This window comes from Thalassophryne amazonica, chromosome 3, assembly GCF_902500255.1.
Source record: "Thalassophryne amazonica chromosome 3, fThaAma1.1, whole genome shotgun sequence".
In the NCBI taxonomy this organism is placed as follows: Eukaryota; Metazoa; Chordata; class Actinopteri; order Batrachoidiformes; family Batrachoididae; genus Thalassophryne; species Thalassophryne amazonica.
The window spans coordinates 4,766,437-4,788,847 of record NC_047105.1 but is presented as its reverse complement, the minus strand read 5'-3'; the positions used below and the strand labels follow the sequence as shown (position 1 = coordinate 4,788,847).

Sequence of the window (22,411 nt, the reverse complement as noted above, 5' to 3'; positions counted from 1 at the left end):
CCCCCCCCCCCCCCCCCCACTGCTGCTGGTCCAGATGAGAACATTTATGAAGCTGCCATAAAGTGGCTGTCTGCTAAGCTAGGGTAGCAGTTTCCACCTGCTGTCTGAGTTATGCTAAATTAAGCTAAGCGTGTCCTGCGCGGGAGCTAAATCTCATGTCCAACTTATTGTTAGACTTTGGGGAAGATGAACCAATCAAACGTCAGAATGTCCCTTTAAAGCCATGAACGATCTATAAAAAGCCAAAAAGGAAAGTCCAGGAGAAGCCCTGTGGACTGCCTGCAGCGCCCCCTGCTGAACAATTTCAGTCTGTCAAATCACTGTGTCTGACTCTGGCCCCGCCTACTGTGGTGTCCTTTGGTTGTTACTGCAGTGGGCGGAGCCTGTCCTATGTAATGGAGCCAATAGAGCTCCCGGGGTGTAAAATGTCCCCAGTGAACCCTCCAATCAGCATTCAGTCCTCATCTGTCCGTCATCTTGGCCAATCAGCCAGTGAGCTCCACAGGAAGCTCCCGGCTGCAGAGCACCTCCCACTGGCGAGCGAGGAGGGAGATCAGCCTCTCCCTGCTGACGGCCCCGGGGACAAAGACACACCACTGGACCTCGCCCTCCGTGCCCCCGCTGAGAGGGGCCTCCTCCCCCCCGGAGGAGAAGTGGTCCATGGTGAGGCGGCAGAGCAGATCCGGTCCCGGGAGGTCATCGAAGACCAGGGTCAGCGCCTGCGGGTACGTCTGGTATCCCATCAGCACACGGTCCAGATCGCGGATCCGCCGAGCCTCTCGCAGCCGATAGCGCTCCCTGGGGAGGGACAAAAAGACCATGACTGTGCACATCCTGGTCAGGTCGTTCTGAGGCACCGCGTGAGGTCTCAGGATCCAGAACACCACCAGCAAACAAACAGGCTCACGAGAGGATGCGAGCAGGCAGAAAATAGAGCTGGTTAAGCACAAAAATATCAAAGACAAGATCACATCCTGCCGACATCATCAAACAGTGACCCAAACCAAAGCACAGCTGTCATAAGAGGAGGCAGAGCCTGCACTTCCTTTTCAAGCCACAAGACATTTTGTCTCTACCCTGCTCCAACAGTTCTCCATTTACACCTCCTGATGTTTTCCTTTGATGCCTTCTCCAAAACTATTTGATCCTGATGGCTAAACTCTGATCCTGATTGCTCAACTGTGAACTTATTTCTCTCCTTTGATCCTGACTGGTGACCCTTAGAGCCTGACCAGCGACTCTTACCAGTGACCTTCAATTATAATCAGTGACCTTAATTTGTGGCATTTGATCATGACCTTCAATGCTAATTGTCAGCATTCAACCCTGATCTTTGATCCTAATAGTCGGCATTTGACCCAACCGGTGACCTTCTGTGATTATAATCATTTTTTTTTAATTGCTGACCTTTGAACCTTGCTAAGGCAGTTGTATTTTTGTCAGCATTTGTTTGTGCCGTCTTGAGGAATCAGGATTAAGGGGTGACTCATGCCTTTGATCTTTTAACCTCATTCCTTTGACTGTGCTGGCCTTTGATACAGTTTCTGCATCAAATAAATAAGGATCAAAGTTCTGCTGAGGTCTCACTGACTCACCTCCTTGGATGTTCGTGTGCTTTTAATAAGTCTATGACATCAAAGTTTATTATTTCTTTGATGTCAAAGTGAACGGAGACAACGACTGAACAACAGCACTCAGTTCTGGACAAAACCATTGATATTTTTGAGTGATGTCATAAATTTGGCTTTAGAATCGTGTTTGTCCTCTTGCAGGACTTTGGTGTATTTTGGTGGATCCAGGTCCGTCTGCGTTCCAGAACACATCCTGGGTCTGCAGCACAGAAGCTTCCCGACAGGACGACGCTGGTCCCCATCCGTGTGGTGCGTCTGAATTTTCTGGTCAGGTGCTGATGTGTGAAAAACACTTCTGGAAGCCCGAGTTAAGTCATCATTTTGTGGAATGTGCACAAGCGTGTCCACGTGTTGGGACATGGACCACATGTTACTCCCCCACGTGGTTTTCAGCTGATGAACAAACAGCACTCAGAGATCACGAGATGATTTCTACAAATTGACCTGGATCCAGACAGACTCTGAGGGTCCTGCAGGAGGATCCAGATAGGACCCCGGGTTTGACCCCTGACCCTGAAGGTAATTCTGCTCTTGGCTGACTTTGCGACCTAAAGGCTCTGACGGCGGCGGCCTGAGGGACGTCCTGCTGGCTCACCTGGAGGGAGGCTCTTTGGCAAAGTCGGGCAGCGGATAACTGATGTAGTCTTCTTCCAGTAAGAAGACGTGGGTGCTGGTCAGGATCAGAGTCCTGGGTTCCAGGACCGGGGAGGGGCCGAGGACAGACAGAGAGTGGGCGTGGCCTGAGAGACTTGAACCTTGGACGGGAATCTGAACCTGAAGGAATGAATGAAATGAATAATTCAGACATTAATTATGATGAGCATGAATATTATTTAAATGTCAAGTCTACCTGAAGCGTGAGATTTACTTATTTAATCGATTTAACAAGGTGTCACTGAAAAAGAAAAAGATTATTAATCAAACTGAATTAACTGAAGGACTCAACAGTGAAGAGCGTCAATAAAAGAAAAAAAATCTTTACTATCATGAAGATTCTGAACATTCTAATATTTGTGAATGATGCTGAATGTGCTGCTTGTTTTCTTGATCTGTTAACTTTTAAAAGGCTCTGAGATCATTAATCAGTATTATTAAGTGGCATCATTCCTGCTGTTTTGCATTAAATCCTTAAAAAAAAAAAAAAAAAAAAAAAAAAAAATTAAATTCAGCCTCTCTGGCTGATGACAGAAAATCCAAAATTAGTTATGCTGCTCGTGCTGCCAACTCAACTCATAATGATGAATTCAAATTAAATACTTTGTGTGGATCGTTTCCACTCCACAGCAGCCCGCAGCGACTTCAGGGCACAAACCAGTAATTTGGGATAACAAACTGATCACCTCCACACGGAATGAAGTCTGGACCTGGAAAACCAGCAGGTAGAGCAGGACGCTGGAGGAGCGTGTGGACATGGAGGCTGCGCCCGGCGCGGTTTGCCTCTCTGCCACGATGAAGGTCAGGTCTCCCATCTCCTCCTCACTGGGGTAAATAAACTTCACTCTGCTGCTGTGGACCAGCTCGTAGTTGTGCATTTTACCTGCAGGAGACACACGGAAGAGACTCTGTTCACATCTGTAGAAGGTACAAGCAGGTGACTCCAGGGCTGAATCCTGCAGGAGGGGCTCATGTAAGCAAGGTCACGGACTCATCGCGTCTTCTGGATGACCCTGGACCGCCCCGGCTTTGAGGATGTCCAGGTTTTCCTCTGTTTTTCGCAGAGCTGTTTTCCACTGTGGGACCTGGCAGGCTGCGTGTCAAAGTCACTCAGCTCAAGTCACGTGAGCCGATACGTCAGGTCTGAAGGTTACTGCGGAGTTTATCATAGCTGGTTAAATCTTCAGGGTGCAAAAACAAAAGACGACCTCCGTGACCCGCAGGACAGGACATCAGCCCTCGAAACACAAACATCCTGACGCACTTTTGTCCAAGGCTACAGGCAGACAAACCGCTCTGACTCTGTGTTACTGATACTGCAGATTTAATCACCGCTCATATGTGCAAAAAAAAGCCTGTGTTTCTTCTGGATAAGAAGAATGCAAATAACTGAACGTTGCTCATCTCAGATAATCATCTGCAGAGGAAATGTAAAAAAAAAAAAAAAAGAAAAGAAAAAAGGAAAAAGTGACATGACTGACATGAACGTTGAACGTCTGTTACTTCAGTCATGAGATGTGACTGTTTTGACCAAAATCACACTTGCGGGATAGGGTCTGAGTCGCGTCTCCTACACATAACATCCATACAGAGAGTACGCACACAAACCTGCATGCGACAAAGTCACCATCACCACAGACTGCACTTTACAGGTCCACCCTCTGGGACATGCTGAGGTGGGGGCTGGAGTGGGGCTCCGTGTAGGTCTGCACATCCGATATGTATTGGTGGACCGCCAATACTCGATACATATCACAATACTGATACAGTTATGTGCTTATATAAAATTCATTTAAATGCCTTCATAAATGATAGTGTGTAATTCAGACTTTAGTTATACTGCTTAATTTGTGTTGCATTAGTATTTTCTTTTGTACATTTTCTTTTTCTTTGCCTTTTAACCAAATTGACATCACACCCTACATGTTTCTTTGATAAGAGTGCAAACCCCAACAGCCTTCATATTTGTGGCTTCCCTCACCTGAACTGAGCTGATTTTAAAGCTAGAACTTCAAACAGACCCAGTTATGCCTGAGCTTAGATACTGTTTAACATAAATAAATAAAAGACACATCCAGATAAAATAAAAGACATATTCAGTTAGCTTCACTTCCCACTTCAGTTATGCAGAAAAGTTAAATTCTTCATTTATTTTCTATACTTGTTTAGCTGGAGCCTATCCTACCCTAGACAGACTGCCAGTATTTTTATTTATTTATTTGACAGGGACAATGCAGTCAAACATAATACAAGCAACATTTGCAGCTGCAAAACGTTTATAGCTAATGTTAATTCACAACTCCTGTCCCTGGTTGGGCCTTTCTACAAACCTATCAATCTTTCTATCAATTCCACTTAGTGCAGAATTGCAGTAAAACTAGAACACAGAGTAATATTGATTAAACATACACATTGTTAAAAGTATATGTGATCATCATCAACATTATTATTAAAATTACAACATGCAAAAATGTCTTTACAAAAAGGACCTTTTGTCTGAGGGAGATGGGGACTCATTCTGTCCACTCGCCCCTCAGGTTACGTACCTGCACAGTCTGTGTGAGCAGGAAGAATGATGGGAAAAAAGTGTATGTATTTATGTGGATGCCCTCCCTGACTGACAGTAAGAAGGTTATGTCATACTCACCATCCATCAGAAACAGGGTTTGTGCATATTTGAAAGAAAGCAAAAAAAAAAAAAAAAATATATATATATATGTTTCTAAAAAACTCACTGTGTCTTAACAGTGCTATGAAACACAACCGGATGACGCACGCTGTTAATCTTTTTTTTTTGTTTTTCAACTTAAAGTGTTTAGTGTTGCTGCAAGAAAAAGCTGACAAACCACTTGTCCCATCGAGCACTGATGTACTGAAAACATGGAAATTGGAGTACTGCAAGGAATACCTGGCATCTTACACCGGTGTTCAGTATGGACCCTGAGTTACAACAATGTATTCTCAATACTTTATTACATAACAAAAAAAAGCATGTATGAACAAGTTCCCGTGCAACAGACGTGTTCTGTCCAGGGTGTGCCCCGCCTCACGCTGACTGCTGGGATAGGCTCCAGCCCCCTGCAATCCTTAATTGGACTAAGCGGTTGAAGATGAGAGAGTGTGAACAAGTTCCTGGACAAAAATGAAACTACACTCTGCAAAATGGCAGCGATACATGAGGAAATGAAGTCTGTCAACCTCGGACAGACTGAGGTCTGGGGACATGTGAATGGTGTCAACATGTGTGACTGGCATCCAATTCTGATCAACCTGCAACGTTCAGAATGTGTGTGTGTGTGTGTGTGTGTGTGTCAGAATGAGAGTCCACAGGGACCATTCAGGTGGACAGCTTAGACACGGAGACAGCTGTGTTTGTACCTGTGTTGCTGTTGGTGAACTGGGTGTAGAAGTCCTGCTCAGATGGCTCCGGAAAAGGAGTCTGCTGCTGCAGACTGAGAGCCGACATCAGCTCCTGCAGGAAAACCCCTGTCCCATAACTGTCCCTGCTGAGACAGCAGACCACGTGGCCGGCTGAACGACCTGCAGAAAAAGACAGAATAATGACAGACACAAATCAGTCTCTGGTTCACAGTAAGTGCTTCCAAAGGCCTGGAAATCTGTCAAACGTGGTTTAGAAACACTTGAAAACTACACACACACACACAAATAAGGGCCCTATTTGGATGCCCTACAGCGCATAGGCTAAAACGCTAGGGGCTAATCCATTGGGGTGTGGCCGAACACATATTTCAAGTGTAAACCTGAACACAAAGTAGCTGAATGAACAGAATACTCATCCAATTGTCTCCACACAGCCCCAAGGTGCATGGTGGAAGAATATGCAGCGTCAGAATGTGGCACAAACAAAAATAATTAAGGGTTTTATCCCATTAATTATTTCACTATTTGGCGTACAGTGCAGTTTCACGTTCCTACCAAGTGCCGTTTGCTGCGTGCAGTGTGTACGTGAAAGCTGAACCTGCTTATGTAAGGCGCGTCTGAGCGCTGCACTCGCAAAGTAAAGTCACTGCATCAGATGCCAGACCCGCTCTCAGGTGGACCAAAGTCCAAACAGACTACGGCCCAAACAGTTTAAAGTCAATAAAGTCATCAAACCTGCAGGGTCCACTGACCTACAACTCTGAAGTACTGGTCAAACAGTCCCACGTTGACAGAAAGCAGCTCAGACAATCTGATGGACAGACACCAGCACAGACAGACGTCTGTCTCTCCCGAGGTCTTCATGTCCAAAACTTAAGACATACAAAAAGAGAGAAATTCAAGAAAATCAAAAGCTTCCTCCGTCTTTTATGATGAAATAATGCTGAATTTATGTGGAAATGATTGTTGTCCGAAAGCTTCAGATATCTGTGGCTGAGACAGATGATGACTGGAGGCAGTTTGAAGCAGAAACAATGTGATAATCGGTGAAATACTGCAGATGCTCTGAAATGACGCGTGTGCAGTGAAGGCAAGGTGGACTAAGTTTTAGGGGGGACCATTCGGTCGGTGACAATGATCTAACAGCCTCTTTAACCACAGAGTGACCAACTGTGCAACATGTTCACATAAGGCTTCTCCTTTCTGTTCATATTTATTATCAAGCAGACATTATTTTGACTGGATAAAAAGAAAACGGTTTTTAAAGTAGACCTGCATTGAAATAAATGTGGTCAGATCTCAGAAATAAATAGCTGATATGTATTTATAAGACCATTATGAATGCAGTAAAGTAAATCTGTAAGCCCAAATGTGTAAATCTTTGTTTAAAAATGACAAATTTGCAGCTAAAATTTAGCCCTCCGCGAAAACTGTTTGTACATCCGGGTCATTGCAGTGATGTCCGGCAGAAGACGGAGTGCTTGCGCCTTCAGTCCGATCCCGCATTGAAATTGATTTTATCTGTTAGTAATGTTACTGTTATACACATCCTGGTTTCAACATCCAAAAGTAAGCTGCAATGAATGTGAGATACAGCTCTGCATGCTCAGATCAGCGGCAACATCAACAGCGGGCGACGTTCTTTCCCGACGCCTCGCTCTCACTGCCTCCGATGTGCTTACCGAGTCTGAGGGCTCGGTAAGCAGGGGCGCCGGACTGGGGGGGGTAAAGAGTACTATGTACCCAGGGTCCAGAGCATGAGGGGCCCCACAAAAAACTGGCATTAAATACATTTTTGTGTTGCATGTCATTAATGTTCATACAATTTATGTTGTAAAAGAACATAATTAGAATGAATGTATAAATGTTGCAAAACATAATTCTGCTCTAACAATAATATTTAAAGATCTCTGAGGGCCCTTCCACCCCTGCACAGTTGTACAATGGTTTAGTCCAGGCACACAGGTGACACCCCCCCACCCCAAACTGACAGAAAGAGGAGGTGTTTAGTAGTGCTAAAACAACTAATGAATTTAATCGATTATTATAATGTCAACTAATTTAATCATCGGTCAGTTGTTAAATAACTTTTACTGCAAATGTTTTGTTTCTTCCATATAAATCAACTGTTTCTGCAGCGTGGCTTTGCTTTGAACCTTGAAACAATCGAAGCAGTGATTCGCAGATCGAAGCAGAGCTCCGTGGTCGCTGACAGAGGTTTGTATCTTTTTAATGACATGGATTCTTTGCGGGTCCAGCATCCGTACCCCGCGACGGTAACCCCGCATTTTCAATGCGACACCATTCAATCAAATGGGCGTATGAAAAAGTCCCCAAAAATAATTTTCAAGCAAAAATAAATGTGTACTCACCAAGACAAGACAAGACAATATGAAGTTTTAAAAAAAGTCGATCCTTCTGTATAAGACAATAAAAAGGTGCTTTTGTAAGACATGCAAACTGACGTAAATCCACAAGTTACAGTTGGCGCGCAATGCATGCTGGGATAGGGTCTTCTCTTTGACGTCTCGGCAACATCCCGGATGTGATGACAGTTTTGCGAAGGGCTAAATTTTAGCTGTAAATTTGTCATTTTTAAATGAAGATTTGTCCGTTGAATGACAGATCTGGGCTTGCAGATTTACTTTACTACATTCAGAAGGATCTTATGTATAAATATAAGTCATTTTTTGGTCCAAAGATCTGACTGCATTTATTTCAATGCAGGTCTACTTTAAAAGTTTCTTTATTTGGTACAGTTGGTGGAGAAGGTCAGATGCTAAAGCGGCTCTTTAGCCTGCCAAACTGACGTTAAAGTGGTTCTGTTAAATGTTTAACTGCTTCACTCACTGCCAGGAAATCATAGTGCAAACGCACCATAAGATGATGAAACAAACCAACCTGATTACTGCCCAGACTCCTCCCACCCCTTCATGACATCACACAGACACAACCTCACTATTCTGCCTTCGTTTATTTCACAGAATCCGATGGTTTCGGCTCGTGTCCTGAGGTTATGTCTCGGTGTATTGAGCGAGACGTCCATAAACTGAACTGGATGTTGTTTGTTGTGCAGACAGAAACGGGATTCTTTTGGAGACTGGAGATGATATTTCTGAATCCACTTCAGAGCGTCCAACCTGAGTGAGAGCTGAGCGTGGAGGCGGAGTCTTCCAGCAGGAAGTATATGGCGTGAGTGGAGAGCAGGAGACAGGCTGCAAGTTCAGCTTCTGGAGCCTTGTAGAGAACCACAGACAGCCACAAGACCTGTCTCACCTCCTCCGTCTCAGACTTAAAGACAAACACAGACAGACAGATGATGGACTTCAGAAATCTTCCACAGGTTTGTCCCCATGTAGCATTCTGGGAAATCTGATGCAACAAAAGTGTTTTTCAGATGTAAAGCTAATGATCGAGCACATCTTCATGGTTCTGTGTTGTCTTCATGTGGTGCTGCACTGAGGCAACATTACTACACGTCTCACTGTCCAATTAGTTATGGACCTCACTGAACTGAAAAGTGAGCGAGCGGCACAAAAACTGGAATTCCTGACAGGAAGAGTGAGAAACATTCAGCACAGAGGAGCAGATTTTATTTCAGACTACAGAAAGAATAAAGACAATGATATGACCATGAAGAGATATAAGCTCCTCCCACCCACACGAGGTGGCGGCAGCAGCTTCACGGGTTTATGTCCTACCATTGATATGTATCTGCTGAAGAAGGTCAGCAGCTGCTGTTTTCTGAGTCCAGCCAAGAGCTTTAGTCCCGGGGACAGACACGGGACAAGGTGGGGAGACGGACAATTCTCCTCCACCTGAAGGTGGGAGGAGTCCCAGCTGAAAGAGCGCAGGGGGGGTAAACACATTTAAGAACATCTCATTCTTCAGAAAATACAGACTCAAACAGAACCATTTATCAAAGAGGACCATGACAGCATTCACAACATTAAACAAAGCTCTACCTGCTGAGGCCCTGTGGAGTCTGAGTGCAGGTCCAGCAGCACTGACCTGGAGGCCCGTGATGACCTGGAAACACAGGAACAGGAACCAGTCAAACCAGCACAGTGTGGAGGAAAACCTCCACCAGCTTCTGAGATCTATCTCCTGACAGACCGCATGAGGACCCGTGAGTCATGTTGTCCGGTCTTCACCTCCCATGTGGTGTCCTCGCTGTGGACAGGCCGTGCAGCATTGTGGAAAGGCCACCATCTTCAGACCCTCCAGAGAGGCTCTGCGCTGATCCAGCTCCCCCAAAAATGAGTTCCTGTCCTGGGACAGAGGGAAGAGCAGCAGCAGGCGCCGTCCCCCCCACAGCAACTCCACAGTGTGGCTCTGCCTGGAGACAAGAGGACCAGGACAGCAAAAATAACAAAAATCAGATAAAGACCAGTAACACAAAGGTTCAATAAATGCACTGCGAAGAGTCATTTAGACTCCAGCACTGTGGGACAGGCAGGGCTTAATTTGAGGGGTAGCAAGCTGGAGCGCACTCCGGAACCTCGGACGTTGGCTCCGCCAGCTATTTATCCCTTTATCTACGGCGATGGAGCCCACGCCATATTTTCCATATGTATCAAAGTGCATTGTTAAGCTAACACCAAGGGCTTTCCAATGATATATGGTATATTACGGTAAACGTAAGCCTGTGATGTCATAACGCAGAGGAAAAACAAGGAAGTTTCACACTAGTGCACCGCTGATTCTCATTACCGTAAGTTCTCATGTAAGCCCTCACTCTGAAAAATTTCAACACTGACAGCAAGCCAAGAACCCGTGCTTTCCAACAGTATGCTATATGTTGCATATATTACGGTAAAGTGCGTTCGGTGACTTTTGAAACGAGGGAAAAGTATGAAAAAGAGCGCAAAAGTGACAGAAAAGTACAGAGACAGACAGCAAACATAAATGTAGTAATTTTTGAGGAAAAGGCAGGATGTTAGTGTCATTTGTGAAGGTGTGCGTGCGTGTTTGTGTGGGTGTGCAGTTTATTTTAAGTGTGGCGCACAGCATTGTTTGCAAGCCCCCCCCCCCGCCCTTATTGTTTTTCTGCACCGGAGCCACCCATCCTCTGCGCTCCAGGACCTCCCACTTTACAAATTAAGCACTGGGGACAGGTTCTGTGAGGATTTATCTAATCCTAAAATACACCCATCAATCTGAACCAGATCATCAGCCGAGGTCCAACACTCCTTGAATTTGGTGTCGGGGTGAATACCATCATTGTAGATGAGTTGGAGTGAATTTGTATCAAACGAGGGGACGTCAGCTGGACATTATGTCCATGTAGTAAGTTTCTCTGGACATGATCCAACATGCACGTGCCTCAGTGTGGAGGACGCCCGCGACCACAGAAGACCAAGGACATGCCCACATTTGAACTGGCTGATAGATGGTTACTTCAGAGCGGTGGGGATGGACTGGTTATCTACCCGGGGTGATTGCCATCCAGAGCCTGTGGCGGTTCTGTTTTGAGGCGCAGCACCAGGGCACGCTCCCCGACCCGACTAGAGGATCCCCGTATGAATGCAAATGTTACTGTAACAGAATCTGGATCTGTTACAAATTCTTCTGTGAATCAGGTCAGACAGCTTTCCAGAATCTGTTCCGTACTTACACAGTTTCTCCACAAGAGGGCAGTCTGACATTTGTGGGACACAACAATGCAGCTCCCAAAAATATCCCATTCAAAAAAAAAAAAAACCTAAAAATGTTTCATGACTATAAACGAAAGCAGAACTTTGAACAACACTCCAGAGAGAAACCATCAAACCGTTCTCAGTTTGGGGGTGGGGACACTGAGTCCATCCATCAGTACCTGACGTCGTGTCCCAGGTCCAGGCAGAACCTACGGCTGGTTCCACCCACATCACCAGGAACTCTTTCTCTGGGGTGAAGAACCACCGAGCCCAGCGGGACACGGACCAGCGTGCACCAGGAAGACGGGTGAGGAGGATCTGCACCGCACCGCTCTGCTTTTGCCAGCTCTGTGAAGTCCACTTTCAGCACACCGAGGTGCTGGCACGTGAAGAAGAGGAGCAAGGGGAGGACGAGGCCATCTGCTCCCTCCTCCAGATGGCCCATCTGATTTAAGAGGTCTGGCAGCTCGGGGGAAGAGTCCGGGGCCGAGGATGTGTCTAGGAGGTGCGCGGTGAAGCCTCCCTGACTCTCCTCCAGATCCCACGTCTCGAGCAGGGAGGGGAGGAGGAACAGATCTGAAGCTGGCGGCACTTCTCCAACATCTGCAGCCTGAAAAACAGTTCTGGTGTCAGTCAGCATCTGAAGTCCAACTTTTAAAACGTCAGCTTTCTTCACATTGTAAGTGTCTGGAGTGTTCCTGGACTCTCAAGTCCCGCTGACTCACCTGCAGCTGAATCAGCTCAGTCAGGTCCATCCTGATCTGACGGACCTGCTCAGCTTCTGCAAACACGAACCACTGTGAGGAACCAGACCGAAGACCGAAGCTGAGACAAGAGTCCAACAAGTGGGCTGAGGAGGAGAACAGGAGGCGAGAGTAAGGCAGCAAGAGGTCCAGCTCCAGGCTGGACAGCACCTCCTCCACAGACAGAGTCTGGCCTGGTCAGAGGAGGACAAGCAGTGTGAGGCAAAGGTCAGAGGTCAACGCTTTGTCACATTTTTAGTAAAGTCAGATGGGAACCCCCCGCCCCCCCCACAAAAAAACAAAACCAATTTCTCTAAAGACAAAATCAAAGCTTTTAAAATGTTCAGAAGGTGATGAAGAATAATGCTGACCTGCTTCCTGATTGGTCGGGCTGAGATCACCTGATGTGTACAGCAGGCCCAGCAGCCGGTCGGTCAGAACCAGACACGCCTGCTTCTGCAGCACAGTGTCATCCACCTGGACACAGCAGCACCACAGGACCCTGCTCACCTGCACCTCCTCCTCCCGCTGGGGGTTGGACTCCTCTGCAGGAGGTGCAGTGAGCAAAGTGGAGGAGGAGGAGGCGGAGCAGATCAACTCGTCCACGGGGTCATCCAGGCCCATTTCAAAGTAGCCGTCCCCGGACCCTGGACTGAAAACAAAGACAAGATCCTGGGCTTTGATTTGGGAATTCCAGAAGCCAGAGAGGACTTTGGTTTCTGTGGCAGGAACCTTCTCCACAGGGTTCGGAGCAACCAGCAGGAAGATCTGGGAATAAGAATGGGATTAATTACCTGGGACTGCTGACCTCCGTGTACGACTGAACCTCTGTGGACTCGCTGCTCCTCTCCTCTCCTTCTTCCACATCCTTCTCCTCCTTTTCTTTCTGCTCCTTGGCGGCAGAGCGGAGGCGCTGGGAGAGCTGCGAAATGAAGTCTTTGTTGGAGGTGGAGAAGGAGAGTAGATGAGAAGGCACAAGAAGTCTGCAGGGGGCGCTGCAGGCAGAGCAGATGCTTTCAGCTGAGGTGGAGCAAGAGGAGCAGCTGAAACGAAGGTTGCATCATTTTTCAGGATTTTATCTTAAATGTTACTGAAAGAACAAAGACGACACAAGGCTGAGGGAAAGTTTGGACTCAGGGAACTAAATGTATTTGGACTCAAAACTCCATCTGGAGACATTTTCACTGAGTGCTTTAATCCACGTCCACCTGTCAGTCAGATCATATTGATCATATCACGTATTCGTCTCCTAACAACGCAGAGTTCAGCGCCGGGGATGTGACTCAGTAACAGAGAACTGCCAGGAAAAACCCTTAGACCAGGGCTCCGAGGGTAGAGAGCCAGTTCAGTGAGACAAAACTATGAACCAAAGAGCAGAGAGGTGACTTTAGTCTGGAGTTAAAAGACTCACTAGAATCACTGTTTTATCACAGCAGCTAAACTACTCCACAAAAAAACCCCGTGACCCTGTGACCCACACAGTGACCCTGCACCGTGACCCTGTGACCCACACAGTGACCCTGTGACCCTGCACCGTGACCCTGTGACCCTGCACCGTGACCCTGTGACCCACACAGTGACCCTGCACCGTGACCCTGTGACCCACACAGTGACCCTACACTGTGATGCTGTGACCCACACAGTGGCCCTGTGACCCACACAGTGACCCTGTGACCCTGCACCGTGACCCTGTGACCCTGCACCGTGACCCTGTGACCCACACAGTGACCCTGCACCGTGACCCTGTGACCCACACAGTGACCCTACACCGTGACCCTGTGACCCACACAGTGACCCTGCACCGTGACCCTGTGACCCACACAATGACCCTGCACCGTGACGCCGTGACCCACACAGTGGCCCTGCACCGTGACGCTGTGACCCACACAGTGACCCTGTACCGTGACGCCGTGACCCACACAGTGACCCTGTACCGTGACGCCGTGACCCACACAGTGACCCTGCACCGTGACGCCGTGACCCACACAGTGACCCTGCACCGTGACGCCGTGACCCACTCAGTGACCCTGCACCGTGACACTGTGACCCACACAGTGACCCTGCACCGTGACGCTGTGACCCACACAGTGACCCTGCACCGTGACGCTGTGACCCACACAGTGACCCCATGACCCACACAGTGGCCCTGCACCGTGAAGCTGTGACCCACACAGTGACCCTGCACCATGACGCTGTGACCCACAGTGTCCCCGTGACCCTGCACCGTGACCCACACAGTGGCCCTGCACTGTGAAGCTGTGACCCACACATTGACCCTGCACGGTGACCCTGTGACCCACACAGTGGCCCTGTGACCCACACAGTGACCCTGCACCGTGACACCGTGACCCACACAGTGACCCTGTGACCCACACAGTGGCCCTGTGACCCACACAGTGACCCTGCACCGTGACGCTGTGACCCACACAGTGGCCCTGTGACCCACACAGTTGCCCTGCACCGTGACGCTGTGACCCACACAGTGACCCTGCACCGTGACGCTGTGACCCACACAGTGACCCCGTGACCCACACAGTGGCCCTGCACCGTGAAGCTGTGACCCACAGTGACCCTGCACCGTGAAGCTGTGACCCACAGTGACCCCGTGACCCACACAGTGACCCTGCACCGTGAAGCTGTGACCCACACAGTGACCCTGCACCGTGACGCTGTGACCCACACAGTGACCTGCACCGTGATGCTGTGACCCACACAGTGGCCCGTGACCCATACAGTGGCCCTGCACTGTGAAGCTGTGACCCACACAGTGGCCCCGTGACCCACACAGTGACCTGCACCGTGACGCTGTGACCCACACAGTGGCCCCGTGACCCACACAGTGGCCCTGTGACCCACACAGTGGCCCTGCACCGTGACGCCGTGACCCACACAGTGACCCTGTGACCCACACAGTGACCCTGCACCGTGAGGCTGTGACCCACACAGTGGCCCTGTGACCCACACAGTGACCCTGCACCGTGAGGCTGTAAAATGAACCTTCTGTGCCCCACGGTGTGGCTCTAGTTTTTGTTTTTCCTGCTCGCTCTGAATGACAGCTGGACTGTCAGCGGAGACAGGCTGCAGTACAGCAGAAATGAGCTGCTTCGACTTAAATATATGATGCCGGCTGGCGTGTCAGATATCGCGGCACTGATTCCTGATCACATATTTAAATAAACTGGTGGAGAAAAACGGTGGGAGAGAAGCCGAAGGAAGAGGGGAAAGAGGTGGTGTGCGGTTACGCATGAGGAAGCTGAGACTCAACCGGGTCCCGCTGCCTTCGATGATCCTGGGGAACGCCCAGTCCCTCCGCAATAAAATGGATGAACTTCAAGGAAACGTCTGTTTTGTGAAGGATTTTAAAGACTGCGGGATTCTGACGTTTACAGAATCATGGTTCACTGAACATGATCGGGATGCAGATTTGCTTATTGACGGCTTTGGTGCGCCATTCCTTTTGGATAGAGACGCAGAGGTGACAGGTAAATCACAGGGAGGCGGAGTCTGCCTCTATGTAAATCAACGGTACTGTCATCCTAAATCTGTGACTGTAAGAGAGCGCATTTGTACCCCAGATGTTGAACTTGTGTGTATCATTGCGTCCTTTCTACCTGCCCCATGAGTACCCACAACTGTTTATTACAACAGTTTACTTACACCCAAAAGCAAACGCCTCTTCAGCCTGCAGTGTCTCCATGACGTGGTGCAGAAACTGCAGTCTGTCTCACCTGATGCACCAATCTTTTTACTGGGTGATCTCAACCATGTCTCCCTTAAAAGACACTACCTGACTTTTATCAATATGTAACCTGTCCAACCAGGCGGGATAAAACTACTGATCTTTGTTATGGATCCATCAAGGAGGCATATAAATCTCTCCCAATGCCCCCCCTGGGTTCGGGGGATCACAACTGTGTCCATCTCCTTCCTACATATAGAACTGTGTTACAAAGGGAAAAGGTCCATATGTGAGACAATAAGGACGGGACAGAGGAGGCTGTGCTCTGCCTGCAGGACTGCAACGACTGCACTGATTGGGAGATGTTCAAAGAAGCTTGCAGTGACAACCTTGATCAACTTGCTGACGTAGTTTCTTCGTATGCCACTTTTTGCAGGGATATGATCATTCCCTGTCGGCGTGTGTGAAAATATTTCCCAATAATAAGCCGTGGGTCACAAGGTCAGTTAAGGCTTGTATACAAGAGACTTGCTTTTAAACATGGATCAGCCTCTGAGCGGCACACAGCCACTAAGGAGGTGAAAATTGGTATTTTAAAAGCAAAACAGGACTATAAAATGAAGCTGGAGAACAAGATGGTGATGAATAATCTTGGATCTGCTTCATCAAGCATGAAAGCCATTGCAGGCCTCCAACACTCTAAAGCCAGCAGGACCATCTCTTTTGATGGCTTCCAGTCTAATTTTGAATTTGCAAATGCTCTTAACTGTTTTTATACACGTTTTGATGTTTTTTGATTTTAGTCAGGAAATACAGGAAGTGAGTCATAAAGTGTGTGACAATCAGCACTTTATTTCCCAGAAGGATGTTGAAAAATCCTTCTGTTCCCTCAAACCAAGCAAAAGCTGTGGTTCTGATAATATTTGTGGCCGTTTGCAGAAATCGTGGGAAAGAGCTGAGCTCTATTTTTCAGTACATTTGTAATCAGTCTTTAAAGATGCAGCATGTACCAAGAGTCTGGAAGGATGCTGTTATTATCCCTGTGCCAAAAATCAGTTCTCCCAAGACCCTCAATGATTTCAGACCAGTTGCACTAACATCGATTGTCATGAAATGTTTTGAGAAACTTGTAAGCTCTGAAATCTTGAAGACAACGGAACATGACCTTGATCCCATGCAATTTGCTTATAGGCACAACAGAGGAGCAGAAGATGCTACATTCACTTTATTAAATTTGCTTTTTAAACATCTGGAGGGGAAAGGAACACATGCAAGACTTTTATTTATTGACTTTTCATCTGCTTTTAACACAATCCAGCCCCACGTGTTCGCCTTGAGGCTTTTAGATCATTTTAAAGTAAGTAACAATCTTGTGGGCTGGATTTGGAATTTTTTAACTGGCAGGACACAGAGAATGAAAGTGAACGGAACTGTTTCGGATCAGGTTATATCCTCCACTGGTGCCCCACAGGGATGTGTGCTCTCTCCACTTTTGTTCATCCTCTATACAAACGTGTGCTGTAGCAGCAGAGAGGATAGAACGATTTTAAAGTATGCAGATGACACAGTTATTGTCAGCCTGCTGAAAGACAATGACAGGGGTCACGGCCCAGTTGTCACTGATTTTCTTGACTGGTGCAGTAAATCTTTTCTTGACATGAACATCTCTAAAACAAAAGACATGATTATTGACTTTCGTAAAAACAGTTCTCCCAGTCAAGAGGCAACAGTTTTAAAAGGTCAGACAGTGGAGTGTGTCAGCACATAGAAATATCTTGGAACTGTCATTGATGACAAACTGTGACGCTGTGTACAAAAAGGGACGCCGGTGCCTCTATTGTCTGAGGAAACTGTCCACTTTTAACACTGACAGAACCATGCTGACCTTGTTTTATCGTGCTTTTATAGAATCAGTTTTATTCTTCTGTCTTGTTTCATGGGTTGGAAGCGTGTCCTTCAAAAACAAAAATTGTTTAAACCAAATTGTGAAATGGTCGAGTAAGCTGATTGGAGAGTCTCAGCTTCAGCCAGAAACCCTGTACACTAAACAGGTACAGAGGATCGCTGGTTCAATTCTGAGAGACGACTCCCACCCTCTTCATGGTGAGTTTCAGCTGCTTCCTTCAGGTTGGAGGTTCAGGGGACCAGCTTGTAAAACGAAACGGTACAAAAACAGTTTTGTACCAGCAGCCATCAGTGCTGTAAACAAGTAACAGGAACTTAAATATAACTTATGTATTTATTTTTTGTATAGTCTCTTTCAGCTTGTTTTTATAAACAGCATATTTTTATTTATTTAGTTAGTCTTTATCCTTTTGGCTTGGTATGATATGTTTTGAGACTTTTTATCTATTGATGCTTTAACTCATCTTGCTTTTATTGTACTTTGGGGCCGTCCTTATGGTTCTTTTAGCTTTTTAGTACTGTTGTCGCTTTGTCTTGTTCTGTGTTTTGCTGTGTGTACCAAATGAGATGACTCACTCACTGTAAACTAATTTTACCCAAGGGTATAATAATAAATTGAATCTTGAATCTTGACCCTGCACCATGACCCTGTGACCCACACAGTGACCCTGCACCATGACCCTGTGACCCACACAGTGACCCTATGACCCATACTGACCCTGACCTGCGTCCTTGTGTGGGCCACAACGACGCAGTGTGGGTGTTTTTCTCTCTTGGATCAAAGTCACAGTTGTTCTGTTGTACTGGGAGGAAGAGCAGAATGTGGAAAACAGATCAAACTGCATGTCCTTCAGCTGATACTGACCAGGGGGTGGCGGCGGCTCCACAGTGTGAACGTGCAAGAGGTTGAACCTGCAGAGAAACATCCAGATAAGATAAATCTGAAATACTTCTCTTTGATGATTAAAGTCACACTTTGATCTCATCTGCTGTCATTCCCACACAGAATGTTTCAGAGAGCTCAGTGAAGCCAAAATCAATCCAGTTTAAAGTGATGCACCTAAACTGTAGAAAGCTGAAATAAAAACTACTTTACTGATTTTTGACAAATTCTTTGTGTTTTTGACAAAAGTAAATCGAAAGCTGTAATTGTCTTTTTTAAAATATTTCCTGATCTTTCAGACAGTGAGAGAATTAATTTAATTCTCTCTGACTCAAGGTGGCCCCGACACGTGGTCAGATCTGTCTGAAAAAGAACACATTATTCTCGACTCGCACACAGTCTGTCCACCGTGTTCTGTACGTGATGACTCCAAACTGTTGGAGGAGTCATGACCTTGAGTCAGCAGTTTAATCATCCTAAAGTTATGTAAATAATTCAATCTGAGCCACAGACCAGAAGACAAGAATGGACCCAAAAATCACAACAAGATTTTTTTTATTGCTTTTACTGTGATAAGTCACACAGTCACTGTGTGAACTGATGAAAAGACAGGAGTCCAACAGGACCAACAATAACAACAGATATAAAAACCCACTATGAGTGAAGAGATCCATAAACAGGGTGTTTCTGCCACAGTGTCTAACAGGAACCTGGGATGTTGCTCGTTATTAGTTATTATTATTAAGACGCTCTGGGAGAATATTCATAACCAACAAAGCAAATACGCCCTCCAGTGGTGACTCTATCCTCAGTTAACCGTTGTTAACGGTCAGTGGTGGTGGCAGTTGGGGCAAATATGTTGGTAGAGTCTGCTCCTGTGTGTGTGTGGGGGGGGGGGGGGGGGTGTCTGACCTGGGTGGGGTCAGCAGACAGGTTGCGTGCGGTGATATTCAAGTTTGCTGGGGGCGGTGCGGCATCCAAAGGGGGGAGGAAACTGGTTGGGACGACGACTTCTTCTCTGATCATTTCTGAAAGACAAAACCAGGCACACGGTGATGATGCAATCCAGAACGTACGCCCTACAAAACAACAGCTTAGAATACTTAAAGTTAACAAATGATTTCATATCAAATTACTTTGATGACTCATGAAATGAAATTAAGGACACATTCCAGAGACGCCTGTGAAGAGCTTAAGAGGTCAAAAGTCAGAGGTGTCTGGTGACGTTGATATCTTTGCAGGATGATGAAGTCTTTACAGTCCGGGTGCTTCCTGTCTTACTGTCTAGTTGTCAGACTTGGACTTGAACCTGTGACCTAAGGTAAGGACTGGATGTCTCTGGCACCAGGTCTCTGTGGACAAGGTTGGGTAGGATTACTTTGAAAGAATACACGTGGATTACATGTACAGTAGTGTTCAGAATAATAATAGTGCTATGTGACTAAAAAGATTAATCCAGGTTTTGAGTATATTTCTTATTGTTACATGGGAAACAAGGTACCAGTAGATTCAGTAGATTCTCACAAATCCAACAAGACCAAGCATTCATGATATGCACACTCTTAAGGCTATGAAATTGGGCTATTAGTAAAAAAAAAAGTAGAAAAGGGGGTGTTCACAATAACAGTAGTGTGGCATTCAGTCAGTGAGTTCGTCAATTTTGTGGAACAAACAGGTGTGAATCAGGTGTCCCCTATTTAAGGATGAAGCTAGCACCTGTTGAACATGCTTTTCTCTTTGAAAGCCTGAGGAAAATGGGACGTTCAAGACATTGTTCAGAAGAACAGCGTAGTTTGATGAAAAAGTTGACTGGAGAGGGGAAAACTTATACGCAGGTGCAAAAACTTATAGGCTGTTCATCTACAATGATCTCCAATGCTTTAAAATGGACAAAAAAAAAAAAAAAAAAGAAAACAGACGCGTGGAAGAAAACGTAAAACAACCAACAAAATGGATAGAAGAATAACCAGAATGGTAAAGGCTCACCCACTGATCAGCTCCAGGATGATCAAAGACAGTCTGGAGTTACCTGACAGTTAGAAGACACCTGTGTGAAGCTAATTTATTTGCAAGAATCCCCCGCAAAGTCCTTCTGTTAAATAAAAGACATGTGCAGAAGAGGTTACAATTTGCCAAAGAACACATCAACTGGTCTAAAGAGAAATGGAGGAATATTTTGTGGACTGATGAGAGTAAAATTGTTCTTTTTGGGTCCAAGGGCCGCAGACAGTTTGTGAGACGACCCCCAAACTCTGAATTCAAGCCACAGTTCACAGTGAAGACAGTGAAGCATGGTGGTGCAAGCATCATGATATGGGCATGTTTCTCCTACTATGGTGTTGGGCCTATATATCGCATAACAGGTATCATGGATCAGTTTGGATATGTCAAAATACTTGAAGAGGTCATGTTGCCTTATGCTGAAGAGGACATGCCCTTGAAATGGGTGTTTCAACAAGACAATGACCCCAAGCACACTAGTAAACCAGCAAAATCATGGTTCCAAACCAACAAAATTAATGCCTCGCAGATGTGAAGAAATCATGAAAAACTGTGGTTATACAACTAAATACTACTTTAGTGATTCACAGGATTGCTAAAAAAAAAAAAGCAGTTTGAACATAATAGTTTTGAGTTTGTGGCGTCAGCAGCAGATGCTACTATTATTGTGAACACCCCCTTTTCTACTTTTTTACTAATAGCACAATTTCATAGCCTTAAGAGTGTGCATATCATGAATGCTTGGTCTTGTTGGATTTGTGAGAATCTACTGAATCTACTGGTATCTTGTTTCCCATGTAACAATAAGAAATATACTCAAAACCTGGATTAATCTTTTTAGTCACATAGCACTACTCTTATTCTGAACACTACTGTAAGTATGTACATACATTTGGATTACTTGTAATCTGATTACATTTCAAAGTAATCCTACCCAACCTTGTCTGTGGAGGATCCTTGGGTCACACTGGAAAGATGGTTACTCTGTTTTATTTATTTAATTATTAATTATTTATACTTAAGTAAAAAGATTTTTTTTTGTTAATGGCTCACCAATTACACTTAGTGCATAATTATATTAGTAAAACTAACAGACTTAGTGATACTGACTGAACAATGTTTTAGTTGTTAAACATGTATTCATTTATTAATATTATGTGCAAAAATGTATTTTACTCTCTGAGTTGGGGCACTCTGACCCCTTGCTCTTCTGGCTACACACCTGCACAGTCTCTGTGAGCAGCAGGACAACAACAAAAAGAAGATAAGCTCATTAATTTACATGCTATACGATTGGCTAGTGAGATGTGCCGTGCATCAGAAACAGACTTTTTGTGTATCCTAAACAAAGGAGAGTGAAATCCGTTTTTAAATATTGCAAGTACGCTGGCTGTTACTGCTGCATTGGCACCACGCTATGACAAGGACGGAGACTGACACGTGCTATTGATGATCCGTGTGAATAAAATAGACTCGTGTATTTAAAGCGAAACTGAGCATTAATGTAGCTTTAAAATGCACACTTCGGCTCTGTGGTGAAGTTGGCAGCAGTGCTGACTGGCTGCTCATGCCACTCGCAACACGCATATGAAAAAAGTGAGAAGGAATGTTTACTGATTCAGTCAATCACCTGACAAAAAAACAAAACAAAAAACAAACACCTTGATCACACACAATCTCATTCTGAAGGAAACATCCCAGTTAAATTTATATTTTTTAATGTTAGACTTTTAGTACTTTTACATCTTCCAGGACTGTGTCTTAAATATCAGTTTTACCTGGATGCTAATTTGCAATGAAATAAAAAATAAAAAATGAATTAAAAACAAAAAACAAAAGCAAACAAATTCACCCACAGAGAGGAAAACAAAACAACAACAACACTGCCAGAGGGT

The 22,411-nt window shown here is 45.8% G+C and overlaps 1 protein-coding gene across 6 annotated transcripts in view; it reads right to left on the bottom strand.

Moving 5' to 3' along the window:
- Positions 1 to 286: 286 nt before the first annotated feature.
- The window catches only part of nisch (nischarin), a 40,405-nt gene continuing 18,280 nt past the window's right edge, over positions 287 to 22,411 (bottom strand). For 2 of the 6 annotated variants that reach the window (XM_034164924.1, XM_034164932.1), the window contains exon 14: positions 19,428 to 19,543. In XM_034164924.1, coding sequence (XP_034020815.1) covers positions 19,538 to 19,543 — 6 coding nt within the window. In that variant the 3' untranslated portion in view covers positions 19,428 to 19,537. Of the gene's footprint in view, positions 799 to 2,226; positions 2,406 to 2,481; positions 2,527 to 2,971; positions 3,169 to 5,663; positions 5,826 to 6,418; positions 6,539 to 8,806; positions 8,958 to 9,367; positions 9,507 to 9,631; positions 9,696 to 9,820; positions 10,006 to 11,484; positions 11,916 to 12,030; positions 12,243 to 12,419; positions 12,701 to 12,842; positions 13,092 to 18,497; positions 18,545 to 19,427; positions 19,544 to 22,411 lie in introns of those variants that run through there. The other 4 variants (XM_034164898.1, XM_034164903.1, XM_034164913.1 and 1 more) reach the window with 4 other exon arrangements.